Below are 13,838 nucleotides of genomic sequence, written 5' to 3'. Positions count from 1 at the left end.
TGCACTGATTTTCTATGTAAACCAACTAGACTGACATCTTGGACCACTGCACTTTTATCTCGTATATCTTGCAGCAACTAACAAGGTTACTTGAGTTAAAAGAAGTTTTAAAAACATGTCTTGAGTGTTTTTCCATTTCACTGCACTTTGTCTTGTGTGTTTAAATGCAAAAACATGTTCATTATGAACGGCCCCTTACTTTTTTTCTTTACATGAAGATTTTGATTTAAGATTTGAGTTGTTTTAGATCCGTTCAACTCAACCTTTCATAACATTTTTCCTGCCTCAATGTAAAGGTAATATGTGATGAACTCTGTGGAATGGAAGAGAGGTGAGAAATCTTTAGAACTCTGAATGGTCTAGGTAGTGTTCTAAAAGGCTCTCCAGACTGTTAGTTGAGTACAGTTTTCAAAGGGGTCAGATATCTGGAGGGTTCTCAAGGCTCTAAGGCAGGCTGACAAACTTGTCGTGTTAGAAATGTGTTCTAGCTGATTCACAAAGTTGTAGGGAAGGGTGTTCTTAAGGCTCTAGAGTAAGGATAGTGTTCTTGTGGGTTCTCAAGATTGCAAAACAGGGACAGTGTTCTGAAGGGTTCTCAAGGTTGAAGGTTGGAACAATGTTGTAGTGGGTTCTCAAGTTTGTAAGAGAGGGACAGTGTTCTAAAGGTGGAGACAGTGTTCTAAAGGGTTTTCAAGGTTGAAGGTTGGAACAGTGTTGTTGGGGATTCTCAAGGTTGTAAGAAGGACAGTGTTCTGAAGGGTTCTCAAGGTTGTAACACGGACAGTGTACTGAAGGGTTCTCAGGGTTAAAGGTTGGAACAATGTTGTAGTGGGTTCTCAGGTTTGTAAGACAGGGACAGTGTTCTAAAGGTGGAGACAGTGTACTGAAGGGTTCTCACGGTTGTAAGACGGACAGTGTTCCAACCTTTAACCCTGAGAACCCTTCAGTACACTGTCCGTCTTACAACCTTGAGAACCCTTCAGAACACTGTCCTTCTTACAACCTTGAGAATCCCCAACAACACTGTTCCAACCTTCAACCTTGAAAACCCTTTAGAACACTGTCTCCACCTTTAGAACACTGTCCCTCTCTTACAAACTTGAGAACCCACTACAACATTGTTCCAACCTTTAACCCTGAGAACCCTTCAGTACAATGTTGTAGTGGGTTCTCAGATTTGTAAGACAGGGACAGTGTTCTAAAGGTGGAGACAGTGTACTGAAGGGTTCTCACGGTTGAAGGTTGGAACAATGTTGTAGTGGGTTCTCAAGTTTGTAAGACAGGGACAGTGTTCTAAAGGTGGAGACAGTGTACTGAAGGGTTCTCAAGGTTAAAGGTTGGAACAATGTTGTAGTGGGTTCTCAAGTTTGTAAGACAGGGACAGTGTTCTAAAGGTGGAGACAGTATACTGAAGGGTTCTCACGGTTGAAGGTTGGGACAGTGTTGTAGTGGATTCTCGAGGTTGTAAGACAGGGACAGTGTTCTGAAGGGTTCTCAAAGTTGAAGGTTGGATCAATGTTGTAGTGGGTTCTCAAGTTTGTAAGACAGGGACAGTGTTCTAAAGGTGGAGACAGTGTTCTAAAGGGTTCTCAAGGTTGAAGGTTGGAACAGTGTTGTTGGGGATTCTTAAAGTTGTAAGACGGACAGTGTTCTGAAGGGTTCTCAAGGTTGTAAGATGGACAGTGTACTGAAGGGTTCTCAAGGTTAAAGGTTGGAACAATGTTGTAGTGGGTTCTCAAATTTGTAAGACAGGGACAGTGTTCTAAAGGTGGAGACAGTTAACTGAAGGGTTCTCACGGTTGAAGGTTGGGACAGTGTTGTAGTGGATTGTCAAGGTTGTAAGACAGGGACAGTGTTCTAAAGGTGGAGACAGTGTACTGAAGGGTTCTCACGGTTGAAGGTTGGAACAATGTTGTAGTGGGTTCTCAAGTTTGTAAGACAGGGACAGTGTTCTAAAGGTGGAGACAGTGTACTGAAGGGTTCTCAAGGTTAAAGGTTGGAACAATGTTGTAGTGGGTTCTCAAGTTTGTAAGACAGGGACAGTGTTCTAAAGGTGGAGACAGTATACTGAAGGGTTCTCACGGTTGAAGGTTGGGACAGTGTTGTAGTGGATTCTCGAGGTTGTAAGACAGGGACAGTGTTCTGAAGGGTTCTCAAAGTTGAAGGTTGGATCAATGTTGTAGTGGGTTCTCAAGTTTGTAAGACAGGGACAGTGTTCTAAAGGTGGAGACAGTGTTCTAAAGGGTTCTCAAGGTTGAAGGTTGGAACAGTGTTGTTGGGGATTCTCAAAGTTGTAAGACGGACAGTGTTCTGAAGGGTTCTCAAGGTTGTAAGATGGACAGTGTACTGAAGGGTTCTCAAGGTTAAAGGTTGGAACAATGTTGTAGTGGGTTCTCAAATTTGTAAGACAGGGACAGTGTTCTAAAGGTGGAGACAGTTAACTGAAGGGTTCTCACGGTTGAAGGTTGGGACAGTGTTGTAGTGGATTGTCAAGGTTGTAAGACAGGGACAGTGTTCTAAAGATGGAGACAGTGTACTGAAGGGTTCTCACTGTTGAAGGTTGGGACAGTGTTGTAGTGGATTCTCGAGGTTGTAAGACGGGGACAGTGTTCTGAAGGGTTCTCAAGGTTGAAGGTTGGAATGGTGTTGTAGTGGATTCTCAAGGTTGTAAGACAGGGACAGTGTACTGAAGGGTTCTCTAGGTTGAAGGTTGGAACAGTGTTGTAGTGGATTCTCAAGGTTTTAAGACAGGGACAGTGTTCTAAAGGTGGAGACAGTGTTCTGGGGTGTTCTCAAGGTTGAAGTTGGGAACAGCGTTGTGGGTACTCCAGGTTTGTAAGACGGACAGTGTACTGAAGGGTTCTCAAGGTTGAAGGTTGGAATGGTGTTGTAGTGGGTTCTCAAGGTTGTAAGACAGGGACAGTGTTCTGAAGGGTTCTCAAGGTTAAAGGTTGGGACAGTGTTGTAGTGGGTTCTCAAGGTTGTAAGACAGGGACAGTGTTCTGAAGGGTTCTCAAGGTTAAAGGTTGGAACAGTGTTGTAGTGGGTTCTCAAGGTTGTAAGACAGGGACAGTGTTCTGAAGGGTTCTCAAGGTTAAAAGGTTGGAACAGTGTTGTAGTGGGTTCTCAAGGTTGTAAGACAGGGACAGTGTTCTGAAGGGTTCTCAAGGTTGAAGTGGGAAACAGTATTGTGGTGGGTTCTCAAGGCTGTAAGATGGGGAAAGTGTTTTGAATGTGGGAAAAGTGTTCTAGTAGATTTTCAAGGATGAAAGACAGGGACCCAACGTGTTCTCAAGGCTGTAGGATGGGCTCTGAATTCTTGAGGGTTCTCATTGATTAATGGCTCATAACAATGTTCTAGAAGGTTTTCGTGGCATGTGCAGCTGATTATGATGCAGAACTCTCTTGGTGTGGGCAGAGTTGCCAGGCTGTTGCTATGGTGACGTGGTTAACATAAGGGAATGTTGTCTTTGATTAATGCGGTGCTTTTGTTGCCTTTGTCATGCAGTCATCTTAACACATCAAAGAGTTTTCACTGTATGACTGGCAGGGCGACCAGCCAATTACACATCAGCTGAGAGCACAAGCTTTCACGTTGATTAGACGTGTGTGAGTGTGTCTGTGTGTCTGAGCTATTCACGATCTGTTCATACAGAAGTATGCTGACATGTTCATGTGTATATGTAAGATTATAGGGCTGGTATCCATGACAACAGGAATGTCTGTAAGGCAGTAGCAGGATTCCTTTTCTCCTTCACGCTCCGTTTATCCCTCCCTCTCGCTCTTCTCTTTCATCTGCTGTTCTTTTCTTCTCCTTTATCTCACATCCTCTCCCTCTCTCTTCTCTGTCTCTCTGTTTAGGCTTTGTCCTCAGTGACGCATTGCAGCCACTGTGTGTATGTTAGTGAGTAAGTGAGTGAATGTGTGTTTTAGTGGGTGTTTGGGTGTTTTGGGTGTGTGTGTTCTGCCGAAGGGTGGTTCCGTTAATGGATTTAGCGTCTCAGCCCTTGTTTTTTTATGTGCAATCCAAAACTTCATGGAGAATCAAAAACATACATGCATATAAACATTGTAACCTGAGAGTTTTTTCTTGCTTTCTGGAGTTTAGTGGGGACCTCATCAGAGAAAACATTTATTATTGATCAGCCCAAAGAAAGAAAAATAATCTCTGTTCAAAATCAATAAATAAATCCAGATCAAAACAGATCTACATTTTTACAGCTCAGAGAGCTAGAGATCAGAAAGTAATTTTTTGTGCTCTCCATATGTAAAGCTGTAAATTACAGACCTATATGTGAATACCGGTATGTGACTGGAGGTCTAACTAGCCCTTTGTTTATTGGAGTGACGGTAAATCCAAACTCTTCGCAGAGGAAGAAAGGAAGCTCACCTCTCTTCTTTTAGTATCCTTGGCCCATAACTTCATGCCAACTGACTACACTAATAAAAATTTAAACTCTACCCCATAAGGAGTTACAAGATATGAAAAGCATCAGAGCTCTCAAAAGATTTATTTCTCCACCTTTGGGATTATAGAGATTATCTCAAATTGATTCTCTGATATCTCCACCCAGAAGCTCTTCTGTCTCTTCTATTGCGTCCAGATGTTGTCAGTTTCTTTCAGTTTATAATCTTCTAATTAATAAAAAAGCATATTCAGCTCGATTCAAAAGAAATAGGTGTTGCTAATCTTATATAATTTGTTCTTAGTAAGACTCAAAAGTATTTTGCGTGCATCTGGATTGTTAGTGCAGGAACAATTTTGCCAGTTTTTGGAGAAGGAATGAGCGTGAGGCTGATGAATGTAAATCTGTGTGCAAGATGGATCATAAATGTACCTAATTTATGTATTCAGTTGACATAGTTTTGACTAATATACACTAACTTTCAAAAGTTAGTAGGATTTTTTTTTTTTTTTAAAGAAGTTCTTCATGTTCCATGTGAAGGCCATGTTGAGCGTAAATTTATGTCCAAAGCAGAACTCTATAACTGCTAGAGAGAATAACTCTTATACGGTAGAATAAAGAATAACTCCATAAAATAAAAGTCAAAAGTCCTTTCAAGGCCATGAAATAGTCAATTTCCTTTGATTTTACTTGTTAGAAGAACACTTGCTGAATGTCTTTGATCAGGCTCAATACACTCATAGCTCTCTCTCTCTCTCTCTCTCTCTCTCTCTCTCTCTCTCTCTCTCACACACACACACACACACACACACACACACACATACACACTTGCTGCTTTAAAAAAAAAAACTTTTATTCTATGAAAATCCCAATGCTAACAGTAGATTAACAGATTTGCCCACATCAGTTAATGCAATTTTGATTACACATGAGCAAACCTTAAACACGCTTCTAACAGAACTAACATCTGATGAATGAGAAGTCCATATACAGTGGTCACTTAAGCCAGGCTTAAGCCTTTGATTTTTAACTTTTTATTTTTTATTTTTAGTGGTTGAATATTGTCAGTGCCCATCAAGTTCACACAGGTGTACTAGCAGATTAATCACAGGTGTGGTTCAGCATATAGAGGGAATGCACGTGACATCACCGTCAGCTGGAGTGACTGTGATTACGCCCCGCTGAGTGGCAGAAAGACTGAGAGACAGCATTGGTTTACAGCGCGAATGCAGCGAAAACTCACAAAACCAGGCCCGGCGCTAGAAGGGGAGTAGGGGAGGCTTGTCCACGGACCGCATAGTCATCGCTGTTCTTAGCTTGAGACGGACTTGATAATAGTGTGTAATTTTCTCACTCAAACCACTGCCACCTGCTGCTGCTTCTGCTTTTAGAGTGAAAAGCTGCCCATAACTGCTTGTCTGTGATCTGTAATCCTCTGTAAGAATTCGTAATAATTGCATATTATCAGCGAAAAGGAGCTAGCAAAAGATCCAGTGTGTATCTGTATTTGCACTCGTCAAATGATTACATTTCCAACGTGTTTTCGCCTCGGTGAGTAATGTAGCCAATCACAGACATGTTTGTAGACTTCTACAACGGAATTGGCCAATCACAGGTGTTGAATTTGGAATCACTCACCAATCGAGCGTTTGTCCAGGCGCTGAGTTCAGTTAAACACGCGCAGCAATCCTCTGTAAGTGCAGACATTGTGAAAATAAGAGATTTATTGTATACCAACATCACTGCGGAACTTTGTGAGATTGCGTTTATTGAATGAGTGACAGCTTTTAGTGAATATAAAGTATATTACCACCACTACACGCTTCAAAACACTGACCCATCCACATATACATGCGGGATTCACTTGAAAAATGTGATGAATGAGAGTTATAAACATTCTTGTCGAAATGAGGCTCCTAAAAATGTCAGGAAAACACGATTCCTGGCTGCATATCATTATCCATGGATCACTGAATCTTTGGTAAGTTGTAAGGATCGTTTGCTCTACTCGAGTTTTCCTCCATTAACTCCAGTCACGCAGCAGCTCTTCTGCCACTCAGCCCCGGCTGAGGGGGCGTGTTACGGCGGGAAAGTGACGTCGATGCATTCCCTCTATTAAAGGGTTAGTTCACACAAAAAATTTAATTACTTCTATCATTAATTATTTCTGTCATTAATTACTTACGCTAATGTCGTTCCACACCCGTAAGACCTCCATTCATCTTCGAAACACAAATGAAGATATTTTTGTTGAAATCCGATGGCTCAGAAAGGCCTTCATTGACACCAATGTCATTTCCTCTCTCAAGACCCATAAAAGGCACTAAAGACGTCGCTACAAAGTCCATCTCACAACAGTGGCTCTACAATCATTTTATGAAGCGACGAGAATAGTTTTTGTGCGCAAAAAACAAAACAAATAACAACATATAGTAATGAGTCGATTTTCAAAACAAAGTTTTAAACGGTTATGGATCAGCGTATTGATTCATGATTCGGATACACTGATTGATAACGTTTAAAAATTTGTTTTGAAATCGGCTCTTCAACGGAGGTCTTACAGGTGTTGAACAACATTCGAGTAAGTAATTAATGACAGAATTTTTATTTTTGGGTGAACTAACCCTTTAACTATATATAAAAAAAATGTAACTGCATGGACCAAAATTAAGATTCTGGGCTGGAATGAAAAATCTGGATGTATACTTGGCCAAAAACTGAAACCAAAAATGCTTTTAACAGCTTTTTCTGGATACTTGTATTAAAATTAGACTTTTCATTAGACATTTTAATGAAATTAAATCATTTTAATAATTCTGAATTTAGAAAATACGAGCTAATAAAAAAATTAAAACAATGAAACTGCCATTTTTGTCCAGTTATTTCCAGTGGCTGGAATTTCGGTGCATCTCTAATTTGAACAGTTTCTGGTTGTTATTATATCTATAGTTTTATGAAACCTTTGAAACCATACAAGCAATTTTTTGTGAAATGGCTTGCTTGAAAATCATGTTTTAGAATGCTGTCTTCCTGCTTTCATATAATGCAAAACTATTCATACATTTTGTCGTGTGGCTTGGCTTGAAGGTATAGTTTACCTAAAAATTCTGTCATCATTTGCCATTCACCCGTTCCATTCAAAACCCATATAACTGAAATTCTTCTATAGACTACAAATGTGATAAGAATTCATTAAGTGCCAAAATACCTTTGGAGGCCACTGTATGCATATTATAAATATTTGGGAGGAACAGCACCTTGTTTATGTTTGTGTGCAAATATTCTAGTGTGTATGCATGAGAGTGTTTCTCTAGATGACTCACGGCTCATAGTGACCACAGCTCCAGCTCACGGCACAGATAATGGTCCAATTTAAAGATACTTTCAACGGTCAAAACAAAATCAAATGTCTGTGTCAGATCCTGTTTATGCAAAATCCTCTCCTAGTCAGCCTTCCATTTGACCTCTACCCCATGCTGACATTTCCGCTGAGAAATACGCTCTAATATAATACAACTCATCCCTACACTGTGTTGGAAAGAAAAAAGCTTTCATTTTACTTCCACTTCACAAATGTGTGATATATATATGGCTGTTACTGGGTTTGCTGCAAAGAATGTTTAGTGACCCACACACATGGAAGTCTTCTCTCATTCTTCCATGTAATCGCCTTTGACAGCATGATCCTTCTGAACAGCCGTCTTGACACAGTTTGATTGATTCTGTTTGGTTTGAACTAAGGGTCTTTTTTATTTGGGTTGAATGAATTAGCAAGACCCATCATTCAAGATACATGTAGATGATACAAAATACGCATTTAATTTGGTTCTACTTTAAAAAATTATATATATATATATTTAATTTCAAATATTTGCATGAGCTGTGTTTTTTGTACTTTTTAAGTCATTAGCTTAGCCACGTGCTATTAGTATACTCTGTGTTTCTAACATTTTGCCCTCTTCTGTTTAGAAGTCTGTCACATTCACACAAAGGTAACAGACTCATTGGCGGAATTGGCTAGTTAGACACTTGCATTAGTCAAGTCTCGCTTTACGTGTTGAGCCCTGTTTGTATGGCTGTGTGAGTTTGTTTGTATGGGCCTTGCTGCCAATGTAGAGCATTTCCAGCTTGTAAACAGTAAAAACCATTACTTTACCAAAAAATATTTTCTTACTTGGTAATGTTGCAATCCAGTCTTGTTTTCCAATGCAAATATCTAAACATTCTTAAATCAAGACACATTTCCTTGAGAAGCAAAAAATACTTAAGATATTAAGGGCCCTATCATACACCTGATGTAATGTGATGCCAGACACGTCTCAATTGGTTTTTTGCTAGTTTCAGCCTGATGCAGTTATCATTTTCACGTCCTGCACCATTTTGTTTAAATAGCGAATGCATTTGCACCCATTTGTGCTCCCATGGGCGTGGTGGTCTGAAAACGAGGCGTGCTCAGGCACATTGTTGGCTATTTTGAGGAAACTGAAAACAACATTGACCAACAAAAACCTGGTCTAAAGTCTATGGCGCAGTATTTTTTTTGTTATTTAAAGCGCGCTTTAGACATATGCGCCTATAGGTGGGAGCACAATGCGTTTACACTATGCGATTAGTATTACGCACACAGGGATCCGCAGCAGCACACAAACATTTTAAAATATAAAAAATTCTGCAGTGCAAATAGCGACTCTACCATGGCATGAGCGCGACTAGCTTTTAAAGGGAATGGGAGATGAGACTCTGGTTGGTTCATTGCACATTACGGCCAAAACATCTCCATGACTCATTTCACGAGCTCACACTTACATATAATTTAGAGGGAGTAAATTGAATTGCATATTTGGCGTGCTGTCCGGGCGGAGGGCTCCGAGCTCGGAATTTGACCTGATCCCAGAGTACTCCCCCCCGTGTATGTAAGTAGTTAGAACTAAAACTGTGGAGAAGTGGTGGGCGGAGGGATGCTGATAAGCTGTCAACAAACAGAGGTAAGACTGCTGAATATATATACCTCTTATTGTTGAGTGGCTGAGTGCTCTCCACTCGTGTCAATAATCTGAACGTGCTCCTCCCAAAATGTTTTAATAAAACATTATTAAGAGAATTGGTACAACCCTTTTAGACCATGCACCAAACGCGCCAACCATTTTGCTGCTTGAGCATAAACAGTATCTGCAAAGTTACAGCACTGAAAATTCATTGCAAACGGAGATATTGTCTTTTAAAGTTACGGCAGTTTATTGCCTACAAAAACGGCCAGTTTGGACTACAACTAGCTTCTTCCCGGGTTGGTGACATCATAAACCCTTGCTAGTCACTGCAGATGGGACTTCTGCCCGTAATGTTAAGGGGCGATGGGTTTCCAGACAACAAAAATACATGAAACTACATTTGGCCATCTAACCAATCTCTAACCAAAGACATTGCGTTTTTCTGAGGACTGGTCTTCATTGAAGCAGAAAGCAAACGAGCCGTTAAAAGGACAGTGTAGCAGTGTGGAATAAATGTAAAATATAATAAAAATACATTTAAAAAAAGAAGTATTAAGACTTATTATTTTTTGTAAAAGAAGACTTAATATCTTAGGTCATTAGCATCTCAAGTAAATGTAATTTTTAAATTACTAATTTTTTGCAGGGTTTGGGACAGATCCATGGCATTGCCAGTCTGATGTAACATTTTGCAAATCTTTAAGGTTGCCTCTCTTTTCTTGTACAGTCATCAGGTTTAGTTGAATGGCCTGAACTTAGCCAGGTCTCGTTCATGCCATTTTTCATTTATGTCATGGTGTTTGTATGGTGTGTTTAATGCTAGTGATATCTTTGTTTAACCCCTTTCCTCATGTGAACCTCAGCTATTTGTTGTTGAAATCTGCCTGTATTATCCGTACTAGAGGTGGGCCTGTATGACCAAAATCCTTAATCATGAAATGAGAGAATTTATATCATGATACAGTTATTTCTGCTGGAAATTTAAATACAGTCAAAAAAATATAAAGCAGCTTTTACTATTTCTTTTACTATTTTGTCATTTTTATTTATTTTATGAACTAAGCTAGATTGCTTCCATTTTATGCAACCAAGCGCTCTACACTTAAAATAAACTGTAGGTTTTGCATTGGTGTCGGATTTTTTAAATTGTGCTGTGGATGTAGAATGTATTACATTCTCTAATGACTGGTTGACATTTTGCACCATTGCATGACATATAAATCCTTAACATGCATGATAAAATTCACGTATAACAAAAATTGGTTATACCAATAAATGATAAAGGGTTTCTTCTCAATCCAAGGTGGTCTTTCACCATAAATCAACCATCTAGACCAGGTTAGACCAGATAGAAACCATGTAAAATCAACAGCCCATCTGGTTTTGGCTGGATTTTGCAGCAGTAAACTAACTGGGACAGCCTCATATTCTGATACTTAAAATATCTGATATAAAAGGTCTGGCTTTCCAGCATTAAGGCAATGGAAATATTAGACATTGCAATAGTGTGTTGATTTTTTTAGATCCACTCTAAAAGATGGGCTGAGCTGTAGGCAGTTAGAAAAGCCTATTACTTACAGTCCAGAGCATTCGCTGTACAAAAAAGAATCATGTTATGTGCAAGTGTTATGTTTGTGTGTCTGTACATACTTAGCTGTCGTTTGGGGACAACATTTGTCATTTGGAGACAAAATTGTCATGAAAAGTTTTCTTTTAAGTTTGAGCTGATATATACTTATATACATTTAAGCCTTATTAAAAAAAGTCTGTAGTTTGTCCTCATTTAGCTAAGTAAATGTGCGTGTGTTTGTGCAACCATTTTCTTATATTTATTTTATTTTCATACTTTCATGTTGTGCAGAGCTCTTGAATGAACAGATACACACAACACACACACATACACAAACACACCCTCTCTTAGACTCATGGGCGCTGCATGTGCTTTTCCTCTGTAGACTCTGGCTGCGCTCACACGTCACTCCATTAACCTGCTCCCCAACCACCTGGCTCAAGCCCTGCATGTGCGCGCCGGCTCACAGGAAATTAACGCTCGCATGCAGAGCGCCATCGCCCTGCGCAGCGGGGACAAGCTCCGCCAAGAACATATCTCCCCCTTCTCTCTCACCTTTAGAGAAGCACTGCTGGAGCACAAGGTAGTCTGCTCCCATCTTCCAGCCATCCTGTCCTCCCTCTCTGCTCTCTCGCTTCCTCTTTTTTGCTTTATTTTTGTTGTGGAGGTGCAAGAGAAGGAGGCGAGAGAGTGTCATGAGTAAACTAAAGGACGTCATGTGCCAGCAATACCAGTCAATACTTTCTAGAACACACACAGCGGTTTAAAATGTTCTCAATTATTATACCCCATCCAAAAAAACAAAACAAGTCATGGTTGTCCAGCTGTTATCTTGTTGGTCAAAGACGGTCAACAATGGTCTTGCTTACCTTTATAAATGTCTAACCAGTCACTGAAAGCAAAATGGATAATTCCTGTTTTTTATAAAATATTGCTGTTTATTATAAATAATTTACCAATGCACATTATTGTTTAAAAAAATTAATCTGCCCTTGTAATCGTTAATCAAAATAATTTCCCAGCCTCTACATCTGTTCTTTTCTTTAATGGGATGTTTATTGGTGCAAGGGCGGGACTATGTTTCACTTGAATATACACTATATTGCCAAACGTGTTGGGACACCTCTCCAAATCATTTGAATTCCAATCACTTCCATGGCCACAGGTGTATAAAATTAAGCACCCAAGCATGCAGATGTTTCTACAAACATTTGTGAAAGAATGAGTCTCTCTCAGGAGCTGTGTGAATTCAAGCGTGGTACTGTGATAGGTTGTGCAATAAGTCCATTCGTGAAATTTCCTCACTACTTAATATTCTATGGTCAACTGTTAGTGGTATTAAAAGAAAGTGAAAGCAATTGAGAACAACAGCAACTCAGCCACAAAGCGGTAGGTCATGTACTATCACAGAGTGGGGTCAGAACATGTTGCAGTGTGCAGAAGTCACCAACTTTCTGCAGAGTCAATAGCTACAGACCTCCAAACTTAATGTGACCTTCAGATTAGCTCAAGAACAATGGAATGGGTTTCCATGGCTGAGCAGCTGCATCCAAGCGTGCAAAGAGTCAGATGCAGTGGTGTAAAGCACACCGACGCTGGACTCTAGAGCAGTGGAGACATGTTCTCTGGAGTGACGATTCACGCTGGCGATCCGATGGACGAGTCTGGGTTTGCCTGTTTCCAGGAGAACGGTACTTGCCTGACTGCATTGTGCCAAGTGGTGTGGGGTTGTTTTTCAGGGGTTGGGCTTGGCCCTTAGTTCCAGTGAAAGGAACTCTTAATGCTTCAGCATACCAAGACATTTTGGACAATTTCATGGTCCCAACTTTGTGGGAACACAGTCCGGGGATGGACCCTTCCTGTTCCAACATGACTGCTTATCAGTGCACAAAGCAAGGTCCATAAAGACATGGATGAGCGAATTTGGTGTGGAAGAACTTTACTGGCCTGCACAGAGTCCTGACCTCAACCCGATACAACATCTTTGGGATGAAGTAGAGTGCCAGGCCTTCTCATTCAACATCAGTGACTGACCTCACAAATACACTTCAAGAAGAATGGTAAAAAATTCCCATAAAAAAACTCCTAAATATTGTGGAAAGCCTTCCTGGAAGAGTTGAAGCTGTTATAGCTGCAAAGGGGGGCCCAGCTTCATATTAAACCCTACGGATTAAAAATGGGATGCCATTGAAGTTTATGTACCTGTGAAGGCAGGCGTCCCAAAAATGTTGGCAATGTAGTGTACATCATAATAGAGAAGACTATTACAGCTTCCGTTTCATGCTGACTTACTTGAGAATTTTTTATATTATTTTAAGGAAAAAATCAAAATTAATTGACTAAGTAAGAAATATAAACGTAATTTAAATTTTGTTTTTATATCTTGTTTAAACTGTAAAGTCAATTAAAGTTTATACAGTAGAAAACAACACTTGTTATCTAGTTGTGTCATTTTGCTTCATTTAATGTGTTTTTTAGTTCTGCTGAAAATATATTTCAGAGAAATTTCAGTAGACAAAAAAACCCAGACAATAGCTTTTTACAGCAGATGCCATTTATCCTAAACAGCCTTGCTTTCATGCCTGTCGTGGCGCTGCTCTGAATAAGGTTTATTTGCCACCAAATAGATTGGAAAATGTCACAAAATGGGTGTTTCCTTATCCGGTCAGCGGGTTTTGAAAAAGAAAAAGATTCACTTAGGATAATGACCTTTTGAATTCAGCCGATTGGATTGGTCTCCAAATTGATTTGTTTTTTAATCGCCATCACTGATGAACATTAATTCATCCTGAGCAACTAGGATTTGCCCACACCTGGGATTTCAGATTACTCATGATATACACCACCATGCATGTTGTCATCTTAGTTAAAAAA

General features: G+C 39.9%; 1 protein-coding gene across 2 annotated transcripts in view; it reads left to right on the top strand.

The window, feature by feature from the left end:
* adcy8 (adenylate cyclase 8 (brain)) overlaps window positions 1-13,838 on the top strand; it is a 70,147-nt gene that overhangs the window by 27,696 nt on the left and 28,613 nt on the right. Inside the window, exon 8 of one of the 2 annotated variants that reach the window (XM_067452548.1) lies at window positions 11,350-11,547. The exons of the other annotated variant lie outside the window; for it this stretch is intronic. Coding sequence (XP_067308649.1) covers window positions 11,350-11,547 — 198 coding nt within the window. The remainder of the gene's footprint in view (window positions 1-11,349; window positions 11,548-13,838) is intronic. 2 annotated transcript variants of the gene reach the window in all.

The sequence above is a fragment of the Pseudorasbora parva genome, chromosome 9 (genome assembly GCF_024679245.1).
Source record: "Pseudorasbora parva isolate DD20220531a chromosome 9, ASM2467924v1, whole genome shotgun sequence".
NCBI lineage: Eukaryota > Metazoa > Chordata > Actinopteri > Cypriniformes > Gobionidae > Pseudorasbora > Pseudorasbora parva.
Note: the sequence above shows the minus strand (reverse complement) of the source record. Positions and strands in the feature narration are given on the sequence as shown.